Raw genomic sequence first — 17,114 nt, 5'->3', positions numbered from 1 at the left:
TAATGAGTTTGTTTTACATGCACACAGTAGTGTGGTCTTTAATGATCCGGACCGGTTCATATGTGGGTAGTATGCTGTACATTTCTTTCTTCTCATATTTGTTGTTTAAATCTCTGTACTGTATGTAGATCTTAAACTTTTTTAAGAGTATAGTTATTCTGATTGTATACTTGTGTATTAGCTAGCTCTCTTTCCCTTGCTGCACTTGTCTTTAGAGATAAGATGTTATTTTAATCCTGTATATTTGCACCATGTTACTTTTTCCCTATCAGGACACAAGGCCTGTACCTTCTGGCAGGGGGACTAACAATGTAAATCAGTCTTGTGACAGTCTAACAAATTTCACTCCCCCCGACCACACTTAAAAAATAAAAAATAAATGAAACCAGCAAGATCATCTGTCAGCCCAGTGAGATAATTGGGGGGGGGGGGGCTGAGGGGGTTAAAAAAATCATGAAATAAGCTTGATAGGTCTGGAAATGATAGGAAAATCACCCGCCCCCAGAGCACTTATACCAACGTGACGTTTTAGTGTTTTTTTTGGGGGGAGGGGGTCTATATTTTGGTGCGGCGGGACGTCCGGTGTCAGTCATCCCCCTAATGGAGCGCCTCGGGGGAGGAGCAGGCGACAGGAACGAGCGACTCCTGCCTCATCACGTGGAAGAGAGGAGCTAAAAGAGAGCCCATTATCTCTGATGGGAGGGACTCACAAAGCAGCTTTCTCCACCGCCATGTCAGGAGAAGACAGAGCAGGAGGGGGGGAGAGGAGAGAGGGACCATGTCAGGAGGAGAGAGCAGGAGAGGGAGAGGGACCTTGTCAGGAGGAGACAGAGCAGGAGGGGGGGAGAGGAGAGAGGGATCGTGTCAGGAGGAGAGAGCAGGAGAGGGAGAGGGACCTTGTCAGGAGGAGACAGAGCAGGAGGGGGGGAGAGGAGAGAGGGATCGTGTCAGGAGGAGAGAGCAGGAGAGGAGAGAGGGACCATGTCAGGAGGAGAGAGGGACCTTGTCAGGAGGAGACAGAGCAGGAGAGGGAGAGGGATCATCTCAGGAGGAGAGAGAGCAGGAGAGGGAGAGGAGAGAGGGGCCATGTCAGGAGGAGACAGAGCAGGATGGAGAGGGAGAGGAGAGAGGGACCATGTCAGGAGGAGACAGAGCAGGAGAGGAGAGAGGGACCATGTCAGGAGGAGAGAGCAGGAGAGGGAGAGGGATCATGTCAGGAGGAGAGAGAGCAGGAGAGGGAGAGGAGAGAGGGATCATGTCAGGAGACAGAGCAGGAGAGGAGAGAGGGACCATGTCAGGAGGAGACAGAGCAGGAGAGGGAGAGGAGAGCGGGACCATGTCAGGAGGAGACAGAGCAGGAGAGGGAGAGGAGAGAGGGACCATGTCAGGAGGAGACAGAGCAGGAGAGGGAGAGGAGAGAGGGACCATGTCAGGAGGAGACAGAGCAGGAGAGGGAGAGGAGAGAGGGACCATGTCAGGAGGAGACAGAGCAGGAGAGGGAGAGGAGAGAGGGACCATGTCAGGAGGAGACAGAGCAGGAGAGGAGAGAGGGATCATGTCAGGAGGAGACAGAGCAGGAGAGGGAGAGGAGAGTGGGACAATGTCAGGAGGAGACAGAGCAGGAGAGGGAGAGGAGAGAGGGACCATGTCAGGAGGAGACAGAGCAGGAGAGGGAGAGGAGAGAGGGACCATGTCAGGAGGAGACAGAGCAGGAGAGGGAGAGGAGAGCGGGACAATGTCAGGAGGAGACAGAGCAGGAGAGGGAGAGGAGAGAGGGACCATGTCAGGAGGAGACAGAGCAGGAGAGGGAGAGGAGAGCGGGACAATGTCAGGAGGAGACAGAGCAGGAGAGGGAGAGGAGAGAGGGACCATGTCAGGAGGAGACAGAGCAGGAGAGGGAGAGGAGAGAGGGATCATGTCAGGAGGAGACAGAGCAGGAGAGGAGAGAGGGACCATGTCAGGATGAGACAGAGCAGGAGAGGGAGAGGAGAGAGGGATCATGTCAGGAGGAGACAGAGCAGGAGAGGGAGAGGAGAGAGGGATCATGTCAGGATGAGACAGAGCAGGAGAGGGAGAGGAGAGAGGGATCATGTCAGGAGGAGACAGAGCAGGAGAGGGAGAGGAGAGAGGGACCATGTCAGGATGAGACAGAGCAGGAGAGGGAGAGGAGAGAGGGATCATGTCAGGAGGAGACAGAGCAGGAGAGGAGAGAGGAGAGAGGGACCATGTCAGGAGGAGACAGAGCAGGAGAGGGAGAGGAGAGAGGGATCATGTCAGGAGGAGACAGAGCAGGAGAGGGAGAGGAGAGAGGGATCATGTCAGGAGGAGACAGAGCAGGAGAGGGAGAGGAGAGAGGGATCATGTCAGGAGGAGACAGAGCAGGAGAGGGAGAGGAGAGAGGGATCATGTCAGGAGGAGACAGAGCAGGAGAGGGAGAGGAGAGAGGGACAATGTCAGGAGGAGACAGAGCAGGAGAGGAAGAGGAGAGAGGGACCATGTCAGGAGGAGACAGAGCAGGAGAGGGAGAGGAGAGAGGGACCATGTCAGGAGGAGACAGAGCAGGAGAGGGAGAGGAGAGAGGGACCATGTCAGGAGGAGACAGAGCAGGAGAGGGAGAGGAGAGAGGGATCATGTCAGGAGGAGACAGAGCAGGAGAGGGAGAGGAGAGAGGGATCATGTCAGGAGGAGACAGAGCATGAGAGGGAGAGGAGAGAGGGACAATGTCAGGAGGAGACAGAGCATGAGAGGGAGGGAGGAGAGAGGGACCATGTCAGGAGGAGACAGAGCAGGAGAGGGAGAGGAGAGAGGGACCATGTCAGGAGGAGACAGAGCAGGAGAGGGAGGGAGGAGAGAGGGACCATGTCAGGAGGAGACAGAGCAGGAGAGGGAGAGAGGAGAGAGGGACCATGTCAGGAGGAGACAGAGCAGGAGAGGGAGAGGAGAGAGGGACCATGTCAGGAGGAGACAGAGCAGGAGAGGGAGAGGAGAGAGGGATCATGTCAGGAGGAGACAGAGCAGGAGAGGGAGAGGAGAGAGGGATCATGGGTAGGGAGGGGAAGTAGGGAGGGGACATATAGAGGGAGACAGAGGAAGGAGAGAGGGATGGATGGAGGGAGGAGAAACCTGACCTATTTCTCCTTGGCTTATTTATATGCGGAGGACAACACGGTGAACCAACCAGATGCCTGGAAAACTGGCATAGCAACAACAGTCACAGAGAAATCCCAGTCCAAAACCAAACTGGTTAACAGCACAAACGCCTAGTGCAGTGCTTCTCAAACTTCTTCACGCCTAAACTGGCACAAAGTAGACCAGGAACCCCTGTTTGATAAGACTTTGTCCCAGGGTCCCCCATCTGATATGTATGACTATTTTGGTCGCAGGTTTTATCTGTAATAAAACATCTAAAAGCAAAAAAAAATCTTATCAGATGGGGGGACCCTCAGTCAAAACCTTATCAAATGGGGGTCCGTGGTCTAATTTGTGTCAGGTTAGGGAAAAAGGATGTGAAAAAGTGTGAGGACCACTGTATTACAGTATATCAGATCGTGAAGCCCCCCCTCCGTACGTGGTGTTCGGGGACCACCCCTCACTATAGTGATGTCACACAGCTGATGTCATAAATCACTGATGATGGCACAGACAGTAATGAGTGAATTGTGAGATTTCGTCCCATCCTCAGAAATGACATAAAGAAGATGCACATACTGGACGCAGGCCCTCACACTACCTGGCCTTGGCGAAAGAATTAGGGCAAGAGGAACACTTTAGTACTACGATAGCCTACTACTTTAGCAGGGCGTGCCAACTGTGCCAGGTTTGTATGGAATAAGCCAGGCTCCAGCCGCTAACCGCTAACAGCACATCGATAGCAGCGAACATGTGGAGTAATGGATGTTTCGACCACAGCGGAGTGCTGAGTTGGCGCACTCAGCTCGTCCTCTGTCTGGTCTAGACGTCAGGACCGGAGCACCCACGGGAGGCCTTCCCTCCTCAGACCAACCAATCTCTTTAACCAGTACAACAGCGCAAGTGACACAAGTCAATATTGAAGATGCATATCTACAGCAGCAGTGATACACAACTTGCGGCCCGCGATAGGGTGCAGAGAGCTGACTATTTTATCATTCAAAAAGAAAACCAACATTAAATCAAGTTTGACTGAGCTCCAGCTAAATTGTCAAATATCGCTGCCTGCCCGCTGCCCAGGCACCTACAGTATAGCCAATTTTTTTTTTTGTGATTGGTTTTCATTGTACCTCCAATACAGTGGATTTATTTTATTTAATCTTAAATGTTGAAATTTTCAGACTAAACTCTGGCTGGCACCCCAAAAACATATAATCTGCTACTGAAAAATGTGTAATATATATATATATATATATATATATATATATATATATATATATATATATATATATATATATATATTAATATATATATTACTGGCCCCTGACCTCCTGTCATGGCCTCCAGGCAAAGCAAGTTGATCCCTGATCTACAGATCTCTAGTTCTGAAGCCTTGTACCCCACAACTCTACTGGCTGTTTACATCTAGTAATTATGCTCCCACACAGGATGCTTAACTACATTCTTTTCTGGGACTTTGCACTTTCCAAATGGACTTTGTATGAGAACCCCCTGCAATTATTCTAAAGTTATACATATATATATATATATATATATATATCACTTTTTCGGACACAAAAAAACCATACGTACAATCTTGTGATTGCTTATTACAATGTACATATATGTTTTTTTTTATCATGTTTTAATTGTCAAGTCAAGTTTTCTCCCTAATTGTACCAATGTTCCCCCTGCTGTCCCAGGCGCTGCTCCACCCCCTCTGCTGATCTGGGGAGAGTTGTAGACTAGCTACATGCTTCCTCCGATACACGTGAGGTCGCCAGCCGCTTCTGTCCACAGTGGCACCGGCAGGACGTACAGTAGCCCGTGGGAGGATCACACAATTTCCCCCCAGTTCCCCTCCCCCCGAACAGGCGCCCCGACCGACAGAGGGGAGGCACTAGCGCAGACACCCGGCGCAGACACGGCCAATTGTGCCTGTATGGACGCCCGACCAAGCCGGAGGTAAAACGCGGGGCTCGAACCTGCGACCCTCGTGTTGGTATATAGGCATAGAATCTACCGCGGCACTCCCCCGGACGCCAACAACGTACGCATGTGGTACGTAAGATACTGGCTTTTATTTCTTTGCCATCTTCGTGTCTTGTTTTCATGCCCGTCTTGAAAAAGAAATGTCGACCACAATGAGAGAACCTGATTACGAGCAGGGATCTAATTTAGGTGCAGGTCTGGCCTTTTGAAAAGGGGACAAGACGTTCTGATCCAATCTGGCTCATAGCAAAGAGGGACGGAAGGGGAATATTTATCATCACAGGACAGCTAACAACACAAAGGGCCCCCTGGTTTCACCTTGGCTCTGTGTTCTTGACGCAGCAATATATAGGAGCTGTCTTCCAGCTCCCTTTCAGAGGTAAGAGCCACTTAAGAGCTGATTGAAATAACATTAAGGTCTTTCTCCTGCCTTCCAGAGTGGCCTTTGTGCATTATGGCATAAGAACAAAGTCAATGCAGGATATATACCTGTGCTAAAGAGCAGAGCAATTTAGAGGGAGAGAGAGGCGTCCGCGGACGACCAAAATGCGTGACTCATTAGCCAATGAACAGCCAGGAAGGGGTCTCGCGCTACTTTTGAATGCTAAAATAAAAAGCTGATAATGTACAATTTGATTCTTAAAAAAAAAAAAAAAAAAAATTCAAAGTACAACACAAACTGTCCATTTTGCTGCAACTCGACGGTGCTGCTTAATTCAGGAGCTTACTTCCTGGAACTCTTGAGAGTAAAAAAAACTGGTCCATTGGAGTGAACGGAGATGTCGCGACTCTTCTATCTACGGGGCTCTGCTAAAGACGACTCTCTGACATGCTGGTTCAAACAAGCTGGGCTGAGACAATTAAACTAATGACCTAATAGCACAGCTCAGGTGTGTGTACTGTGTGTGTGTGTGTGTGTGTGTGTGTGTGTGTGTGTGTGTGCGCGCGTGTGTGTAGCTGGAATTACACAACTGCCAAACAAGCCATAACTAGGACACTATGCATTATGCATGGATATCCTGCTAGCTTAGCTGTAGCAGTGACTTGATTACCTGTCATATTACAATTCAGCTGCACTATGATTATTTATTTTATTTTGTGATTATGGAAGAATCCAGACAGTAGAGCAAAAGCACCCTCATGCTTTGTGTATTTTTAGGAGCACATACTGTGTAGTGACACTGACAACATGAGCATATTCCCAGTCTCTTAAATAATAAAGGGGAGGGGATTCTTGTTTAAAGAGTCTTCTTTGTTGAAATGAATGTTGAAAGGATCACTTGGATTAATCAATTACGGTAATTTAATCAAATATTTTTGTAGGCTTAAAGGAGAATTTCGTTTTTTTTTAACCTGGACCCCTCTCCTCACATGAATTATGATCTGACGACTCACCCAGTGATCTCCGCAGCGTTTCTGGCCGTCCTTGCGTTGTTTTGAGATCAATAGCGTCCAAGCCAGTCGTAAAATGGAGCTCCGAGGGGGCCCAAGTGAAAACGCCAGAAACGCTGCGGAGATCACTGGGTGAGTCGTCAGATCATAATTAATGTGAGGAGAGGGGTCCAGGTTAAAAAAAACACGAAATTCTCCTTTAACCAGAAATGGCCGCCATTTTGGTTCATCAGGGAAAAAGGTCTATGGGGTTTTAGAATGGGGATTTCACTTAAATGCATAAAATAAGGTCTGTGGTTAATAAAAGTTTATGGGAATGCAAATGTGGGTTCAGCAGGATAATGTTCACGAATGTTAATCACTTAACATGCCTTTTGAAGCGTTTTCTAAAAAACTCGTTAAAAAAAACGCATTTACATTCCAAAAGTCATAAAAGTGATTCAGGTTTGTGAAGATTAACCTGCTGCAGCCAAATCCACGCTCCCATAAACCTATGTTAACCACAGACCTTATTTTATGCATTTAAGTGAAACCCCCATTCTAAAACCTCATTCACTTTACCCCTGACGAACCCAAGCGCTACTGTACTTCCGGACTCATGCGCTTCTCTATTTTACCTTAACTTCCCGGGGTCGCTTTGCTTCAATACTGTTCAATCATGGCTTAAGAACATCCATTTGCTATGTTTCGCCAGGTTTGTTTCTCCTTTTTGGTGTTTAAACTGGTCTTGAATCCAATTCTGGGTAGAATTAAAAGCTCTTAAAAAATCTTTTGGATAATACAACATCAATCTTGAAAAACTTCCATCTCTACTCAAAAGTAGAGTCCAAACACTGAAATCTCAAAATGTTACTTCATGAACCCCCTAGCACCATGCTCTCCATGAGACCATCTAACTTCCTTCGTTCCTGAACTGCTTCTGCTGTAGATCAGAGCCTGCAGATTGCTTCAAAAACCTATTATGAACTAATCAGTCTATTACTCATGGCTTCCCCCCAGTTGGGATGACTCCCAGAGCGATGTGAGGAGGACACTCACCCTGTTAAAGCGCTTGGCCTGGAAGAGGTGTCCGTTGACTCGGTAGAGCTTCCTCCATCTTCTGGCCCCGCGGCGGTAGATGGACTCTAGGAGAGAGAGGAGACAGTTGTAGAGCAGCAGCATGGCGACGAGGGCTGGAGGAAGTATGAAGCGATGGAGGGGAAGAAGGGGGTAGAGGCACTGTATGCTAAACAGAGAGAGAGAGAGGGAGGGAGAGAGAGAGAGAGAGAGGGAGGGAGAGGGATATAGAGTGACAGCAGGAGAGTGGTGAAGGCCCTTTAAGCTTCACACTCTCTCTCTCTCCCTTGACAACTGTCGGGTTTCTCTGCTACATAAACACTCTCTCTCTCTCTCTCTCTCTCTCTCTCTCTCTCTCTCTCTCTCTCTCTCTCTCTCTCTCTCTCTCTCTCTCTCTCTCTCTCACACACACACACACACACACCCCTCCCCTTCTCTTCTTTCGCCCTCTCCTTCCTCCTTGCCTGGCTCCGAGCCGCCATCTCTCCATTTCCTCTCTTCTCCCGGGTGACGCGTGGACTTATTAGCACTCCGTAGTGCGCGTTGTATTCAGATGAGACCATGAAGGTGTGAGCTATTTATAACTAGGATGATGTAAACGGCTATTAATAAACCCGCCGGGCATTATGAAAGAACAGGCGAGCGAGCGGTGTGCTTAGGATCTGTCCATAATACTTCACTTTCACATGGATGTGAAATGTTTATTTGCAAAATGTCAACTGTTTGCGGGGGGGAAAAGCGACCTACTCTCTACTTCCACTCTCTACTTTTGTGTGATTAATCTTTATGAAGGAAGGGAAATATGATAAGCTTAAGTGGGATTATTCTTACACATCAACCGGCACAACCATCCAAAAAGTGCAATCTAAAATGAAAACAGCACGTCAGTGTAAGAATAAATGTCGAGATGATTTACTGCCGTTTTCCCCCCTGAGAATCCATGCTTGTGCATGTCCAGGTTAGCATTGTGGCTAAATCAGTGCTCATTGGTTAAGGGTTCATGAATAATACAATACTTCCACATTCAGCAAAACACCACTGCCACAAAAAGGGTTGCTCCTGCTGGCATAGCAAAGAAGTAGAGGACTTGTTGCTTTTAAAAGTGACTTTCACCAATCGCCATCGTAATAAAGCCAGTTAGAGTGTCTTGTACAGAAGAGCATATCGGATTGATTTCATCCTGATTCAAATTCAGGGTATGAAATCATCCTTCAACAAGGGAGATGAATCAGAGGCGAATGAATGATTACCACCGTGTCAGATATGATTAAAGGCAACCAATTAATTTCTATTAGCGGCGGGATGTTTTGTTTCCAGGGAATCAAGTTAGATAGCACTTCAGTCCAATGTGCTACCATCACAACACATACAGCACTGGACACATCAAGTTAGATAACACTTCAGTCCAATGTGCTACCATCACAACACATACAACACTGGACTAGGGGTGCACCGATCACGTTTTTTGCCACCGATCACCGATTGCCGATCACCTATGAGAAATATCTGCCCAACCGATCATCGACCGATCACCGATTACCGATCACCGATATATATATATATACGCCCTGGGGTGTCCGTAAAAACACGAGGCAGGAGACAGATGGGAGTTCAACCGTTTAGTTGTCAGTTCTCTTCAGTACAGTACAGCAGTATAGGCTCTTTACAGCATTATGACAGGAATAGTAGGATTGTGTGTGGTCTGGAAAAAGGAGGCAATAAAATATACAAACAGGTCAGTAACCAAGCTTGCTGTTATATAGGCCAATTATAGTGATAATTAACAACTAATAATATATAAATGATAATTAGGTAAACTGTAAGTCAGTTACTCTTAAACACCAGTCTTGAACCATGACTAAAGCCAAAGAGCTCCCACTCATAGAACCGGGGTTATGCACAATAACCGTCATACATTGGGATCCGCATCGAACGAACATCAAAACGACCCGCCCATCGAGGCCGAGTTACAGTGTTATAATTAGCAGCACTATGAGTGCGATCTACATAATGGTGACAGGGTTACATGACGGGAGAAACAACAGAATCACAAGCTACACACGAGCTAAACTCCATCTGAGTAGTGGCATTAATTAGCGCAACAGACAATCAAACCGCAAGTGCACGCCTAAACAAACGTTATTGCAATGATTGCAGGTAGATCGATCTAAAACCAAAAGGGAATGCAATACAGGAATATTAACATAATAATGACTTACTGGTTGGTCATATACGCACACATGGAAGAAGGGGATTAGAACTGATGTCTAAAGAAAGGAAGAAAGTCCGTCTGAACGGAGCGCACATCCACATACTCAGCCGCACACTTTCGCTTCCTTCAAAGTGCCCGCGGGAACATCAATGCTTGCGTGGAAATTGTCTGTGTGTGCGCGTGCACTACCCCGACTACCACAGTACCACCGTGTCAATCTGGGACTTTAATACACACGGACTTAACAGCATGCAAATGCCTCGGTAGGCGGGAGGACTGGAGGTAACTTCTCTCTGCTGAGGCTGCTCTAATCACCAGCTGATTTGTGTGATTCAAAGACGCAAGGGGTGTGTTGACAGTCTGGTGCGGTGTGTGCATGGAGGTGAGTACACTGACGAAAGCAAAGCGTGTGCTTTGCAACACAATGATATAAACGTTAGAGCACAATATGAAAGTTAAACGATAGACATTGAAGACATGAAAATGGGCTGCCTCATGTTTCTCACGTGCAGCATGATCGGCTATGCGATCGGCAACATTAAAGGAATATCGGAAACAGCAGATCACATATTTGAGGTCCAAATCGGCCGATACAGATTGCGTGTCGATCGATCGGTGCACCCCTACACTGGACACATCAAGTTAGATAGCACTTCAGTCCAATGTGCTACCATCACAACACATACAACACTGGACACATCAAGTTAGATAACACTTCAGTCCAATGTGCTACCATCACAACACATACAGCACTGGACACATCAAGTTAGATAACACTTCAGTCCAATGTGCTACCATCACAACACATACTACACTGGACACATCAAGTTAGATAACACTTCAGTCCAATGTGCTACCATCACAACACATACAACACTGGACACATCAAGTTAGATAACACTTCAGTCCAATGTGCTACCATCACAACACATACAACACTGGACACATCAAGTTAGATAACACTTCAGTCCAATGTGCTACCATCACAACACATACAACACTGGACACATCAAGTTAGATAGCACTTCAGTCCAATGTGCTACCATCACAACACATACAACACTGGACACATCAAGTTAGATAACACTTCAGTCCAATGTGCTACCATCACAACACATACAACACTGGACACATCAAGTTAGATAACACTTCAGTCCAATGTGCTACCATCACAACACATACAACACTGGACACATCAAGTTAGATAGCACTTCAGTCCAATGTGCTACCATCACAACACATACAACACTGGACACATCAAGTTAGATAGCACTTCAGTCCAATGTGCTACCATCACAACACATACAGCACTGGACATCAAGTTAGATAGCACTTCAGTCCAATGTGCTACCATCACAACACATACAACACTGGACACATCAAGTTAGATAGCACTTCAGTCCAATGTGCTACCATCACAACACATACAACACTGGACACATCAAGTTAGATAGCACTTCAGTCCAATGTGCTACCATCACAACACATACAACACTGGACATCAAGTTAGATAGCACTTCAGTCCAATGTGCTACCATCACAACACATACAGCACTGGACATCAAGTTAGATAGCACTTCAGTCCAATGTGCTACCATCACAACACATACAACACTGGACACATCAAGTTAGATAGCACTTCAGTCCAATGTGCTACCATCACAACACATACAACACTGGACACATCAAGTTAGATAGCACTTCAGTCCAATGTGCTACCATCACAACACATACAGCACTGGACACATCAAGTTAGATAGCACTTCAGTCCAATGTGCTACCATCACAACACATACAGCACTGGACACATCAAGTTAGATAGCACTTCAGTCCAATGTGCTACCATCACAACACATACAACACTGGACACATCAAGTTAGATAGCACTTCAGTCCAATGTGCTACCATCACAACACATACAACACTGGACACATCAAGTTAGATAACACTTCAGTCTAGGGATGCACGATATGGATTTTTAGAGCCGATACGATAACCGATAAATATATTCTTCTTGGCCGATAACCGATACGATATAACCGATAATTATTATAATAAAAAAATATATATATATATATTAGTTTTTAACCTGTATTTTATGCACACCTGGGGTTAAAAAAGGGTTAGGGTAGATGTATGGATGTAGTGAGCATAGCTCTGACCTAACCAAATCTAACTAACATCACTGTGAACGCAAAACAAAGAAAACTTCTGATATAATATGATTGTTTTAATAAAGTGTATCACTCAATTATAGTCAATACAAAAATAAAGGCTTTTATAGAACGGAAAGCCAAGCTGCTTAGTCTGCAGATAAAACACAATGACAAAAGGCATAGTAATTTAGACTCTTATTGTCATACTGATCTGTTCAAATTTTGCATGGGTTCCAGTTCTCAGTGAATTGTAGCCTGGGCCCAATGAATGGGGCAGCCACTATAAACCATCTGTGTGGTTTCACTTTTTACTGAAAAATGCTGCCACCAGATTAAAGAAAAGAACCCTATGTTGACTGACTGATGCTTTTTATGTAGCCTAATGTGCGCGACTGCGCCTTTGTTTTCATTATTAGCTGTTAGATGGCTCTGTCCAGCACTATGGTCCAGCAGCTAACGCTAACTAGCGCGGTTAGCTTAACGTTAGCGAGTGGTTGCGAGTTAAATACACAATCCCTGGATGTTTCATTTCGGGTAAAGGGGTTTCCATTAGTTTCTATAAATTTACGCAAGCTCTGTGTATTAAGTGCTTTTGCGGGGCTGTTTGATCACAAGCCAGACTGTAAATGTCACAAGCATTTTGTCTGCCAAGCGGACGAGCCTGCAGGGTAGGCCGCACGATGAGCTAATGCTAACTCGCTAACAAAACTCGCTAACAATAACAACAAACATATCCGCTGCATCATCGCCAGCTTTGGTTTAACGTAATGCCAGCTTAGAGGTTTCCCCTCCTCTCGGAACCTGTGTGGGACATGGATTGCAAATTACAGTAGCTTGATAATTCTGAAACTGAAAAACAGCAACACACTGGCAGCAGCCATGTTTGCGTCGCAGCTGTGATGTCACGAATGTGCGACAACAAAAGCTCCGCTTCCGAGGCAAAAAATAAAGCAGGATTATTATCGGATAATTTATCGGAAAAAGGCCATTATCGGAATAATAAATAATAACGCAAATGGCCATATTGGCCGATAATTTATCGGGTCGATAATTATCGTGCATCCCTACTTCAGTCCAATGTGCTACCATCACAACACATACAGCACTGGACACATCAAGTTAGATAACACTTCAGTCCAATGTGCTACCATCACAACACATACAGCACTGGACACATCAAGTTAGATAACACTTCAGTCCAATGTGCTACCATCACAACACATACAGCACTGGACACATCAAGTTAGATAACACTTCAGTCCAATGTGTTACCATCACAACACATACAGCACTGGACACATCAAGTTAGATAACACTTCAGTCCAATGTGCTACCATCACAACACATACAACACTGGACATCAAGTTAGATAGCACTTCAGTCCAATGTGCTACCATCACAACACATACAACACTGGACATCAAGTTAGATAACACTTCAGTCCAATGTGCTACCATCACAACACATACAACACTGGACACATCAAGTTAGATAACACTTCAGTCCAATGTGCTACCATCACAACACATACAACACTGGACACATCAAGTTAGATAGCACTTCAGTCCAATGTGCTACCATCACAACACATACAACACTGGACACATCAAGTTAGATAACACTTCAGTCCAATGTGCTACCATCACAACACATACAGCACTGGACATCAAGTTAGATAACACTTCAGTCCAATGTGCTACCATCACAACACATACAACACTGGACATCAAGTTAGATAACACTTCAGTCCAATGTGCTACCATCACAACACATACAGCACTGGACACATCAAGTTAGATAACACTTCAGTCCAATGTGCTACCATCACAACACATAAAACACTGGACACATCAAGTTAGATAACACTTCAGTCCAATGTGCTACCATCACAACACATACAACACTGGACACATCAAGTTAGATAGCACTTCAGTCCAATGTGCTACCATCACAACACATACAACACTGGACACATCAAGTTAGATAGCACTTCAGTCCAATGTGCTACCATCACAACACATACAGCACTGGACACATCAAGTTAGATAACACTTCAGTCCAATGTGCTACCATCACAACACATACAGCACTGGACACATCAAGTTAGATAACACTTCAGTCCAATGTGCTACCATCACAACACATACAGCACTGGACACATCAAGTTAGATAACACTTCAGTCCAATGTGCTACCATCACAACACATACAGCACTGGACACATCAAGTTAGGTAGCACTTCAGTCCAATGTGCTACCATCACAACACATACAGCACTGGACACATCAAGTTAGATAGCACTTCAGTCCAATGTGCTACCATCACAACACATACAGCACTGGACACATCAAGTTAGATAGCACTTCAGTCCAATGTGCTACCATCACAACACATACAACACTGGACACATCAAGTTAGATAACACTTCAGTCCAATGTGCTACCATCACAACACATACAACACTGGACACATCAAGTTAGATAGCACTTCAGTCCAATGTGCTACCATCACAACACATACAACACTGGACACATCAAGTTAGATAGCACTTCAGTCCAATGTGCTACCATCACAACACATACAACACTGGACACATCAAGTTAGATAGCACTTCAGTCCAATGTGCTACCATCACAACACATACAACACTGGACACATCAAGTTAGATAACACTTCAGTCCAATGTGCTACCATCACAACACATACAACACTGGACACATCAAGTTAGATAGCACTTCAGTCCAATGTGCTACCATCACAACCATAGACTGTACATAATATCTGGACCACCTTAGCTATATGTTTTTGACACGGCAAAATGAAGCTCACTTCCCGATATTGTTTGATTTCGTTTGATTGGATGAATGGATTTTCCTGTTGCATTGTGGGAAATCTGTTCAAACCTGGAGCCGGGAAAACAGGAAAGGGCGTGAGCGTGGACGGGACTCGGGGAAGGGTTTCCTCCGCCACGGCATCCATCTTGTTCATGTTATTTTCCCTGCTAGCCGTTAGCTTGGCTAACAAATGTTGTTAACGTTAGTTGCTATTGCTAGCCTTGCTCCATTGCTGTCACAGTGAATACAATAGCCCGAAGAAAAACCAGAGTATTATTTCCTCCAGACCTCGCACTGCGTCACCAGCCTGCCGCTTGCATCTTCCACAAAATCGAGGTAATCTTATTTTCTAACGTAACGCTAATTGCATAGCATGACATTAACGCTAGCTACATGTCCATTTGTCATTACAGGAGGACGTTAGACTAGAGTAGCATAAGTTAACGTTATACAACGTTAAACAGTATTGCATGCTGCACAGATTCGGACGTAGACAGAAAACAAACGCAGTTCTGTTTACCTAGGTTACCTCTTTGAGATGAGGCAGACTCAAAGCATACTCATATGATCTACCAGCTAATAGCGTTATATATCTAGCTAACGTTAGATGAGGGGGAACAAGCTGGGGGTTCAACTCCTCTGGATAGTTTATCCACCTCTGCATTTACAGTATTTACCAATCGCACGTAGTGTTGGGTAAGCAAACGTTAACGTTATACAGTGATTAACAGTGTCTAATTCGTTTCTTCCAGGGGGTAGCTGCTGTCCAGTACCAGATGGGACACACAACAGAGGATCATGATTTGTGAAGATCAAAGCTATAATATTCTGTTCTCCTGAGATTAACTATACACGTTACTGCTGATCAGTTGTTTCAACATAGGAAATTGCAATAACACACAAGCCAAATGCTGACATGAGAGATTTGCTTTGAACAATTGTAGCTATCTGCCAGTGACCGGAGAATATTGTTATATTTGCTTGTTTTAATGCTTTTGTCAATAAACATTGTCAACAAAGATAGCCTTGTTGTATATTATCATGTATAAGATTGTTGATGTCGAGTCAACACAAACCAAGGATTGGACGACGGAGAAACTTAACCGACCAGCAGTCTGAGTCTGCTTCAATCAACGAATGCTTTATATTTATTGAAATGAAATATGGTGATATCTGGTGGTCTGAAATTACTCTCTCTAGCTAGGCTAACTGGCTCATATTATGTCATATTATTGTAACGTCTGAATCAGCGTTTCATAATAGCCTTACGTTTATAGCCTGGATGACGTTAGCTAATGTTACCCATCCTTCCATTGGTGTTACACGTTATATTTTTAACTGAGCTTTGCGGAATTACCTCAACACAATTGTGTATCAGCTTTAAATGTCCAATATATACAGCGTTACACAAACGACCAGCAGCATTCAAATGTGCAAAAACGTTATATTTATTGAAATGTGGTGATCATGTCACAAGTCACATTACATAACGATATAGCGTTAGGTGTTCTTTTGATCAACAGACCTCGGGGGCTCTATACTGTTGCTAGCTAGCTAGCCGCAGATCAGCTCTGAAGCCCCAACTTCAGAGCTGCCCGTCCACTAAAACCCGATTTCGATATAGCGTTTTAGGTGTTCTTTTGATCAACATACCTCATCACGGGGATCTATACTGTTACGTGTGTCTACTAACATCATTAAAATATCATAAGGGTAACGCTGTTTCTGTTATTTTACTTTTATCTCTGGCTACGTTGCTAGCTAGCTAGCTAGCCTGCCTTGGCAACTGGTTGGGATCATCTGATTTCCTGTGGCTGGTGTAAATCAAAGAAAATCCCGCCCCCAAAGTTATAATTTTTATCGGCTCTTTTACTCGAAATGGGACCATAATTTAGAAAACGGAGCCCAGGGGAGCATGAAAAAGACTTGAAATTGTTTATTCAGACCATAAGCTCATTCGGAAAATGTTTATTTAAGACACAGAACGAGAGAGAAGTCGGCTCATTTTTACATTGGAGCCAATGTACGTGTCGTCACTTCCGGACCTGACGTGCGCCCCCCTGCGGACTTTTCGAATTAATGGAATTTCACGACTGGCTTCATACATTCCCTAATTCTGTTGCCCACTGATCACAACACATACAACACTGGACACATCAAGTTAGATAACACTTCAGTCCAATGTGCTACCATCACAACACATACAACACTGGACACATCAAGTTAGATAACACTTCAGTCCAATGTGCTACCATCACAACACATACAACACTGGACACATCAAGTTAGATAGCACTTCAGTCCAATGTGCTACCATCACAACACATACAACACTGGACACATC

At 45.1% G+C, this 17,114-nt stretch overlaps 1 protein-coding gene across 1 annotated transcript in view; it reads right to left on the bottom strand.

The window, feature by feature from the left end:
• Positions 1-17,114, bottom strand: part of prkcz (protein kinase C, zeta) — a gene marked incomplete at both ends in the record, with an annotated part of 175,600 nt that overhangs the window by 66,175 nt on the left and 92,311 nt on the right. Inside the window, one exon of the mRNA XM_083656393.1 lies at positions 7,552-7,637. Within this exon, the coding sequence (XP_083512519.1) occupies positions 7,552-7,637 (86 nt within the window). The remainder of the gene's footprint in view (positions 1-7,551; positions 7,638-17,114) is intronic.

Source organism: Poromitra crassiceps (assembly GCF_964638095.1).
Source record: "Poromitra crassiceps genome assembly, chromosome: 20".
NCBI lineage: Eukaryota > Metazoa > Chordata > Actinopteri > Beryciformes > Melamphaidae > Poromitra > Poromitra crassiceps.
The sequence above is the reverse complement of the archived record's forward strand: the minus strand, read 5'-3'. Positions and strand labels throughout refer to the sequence as shown.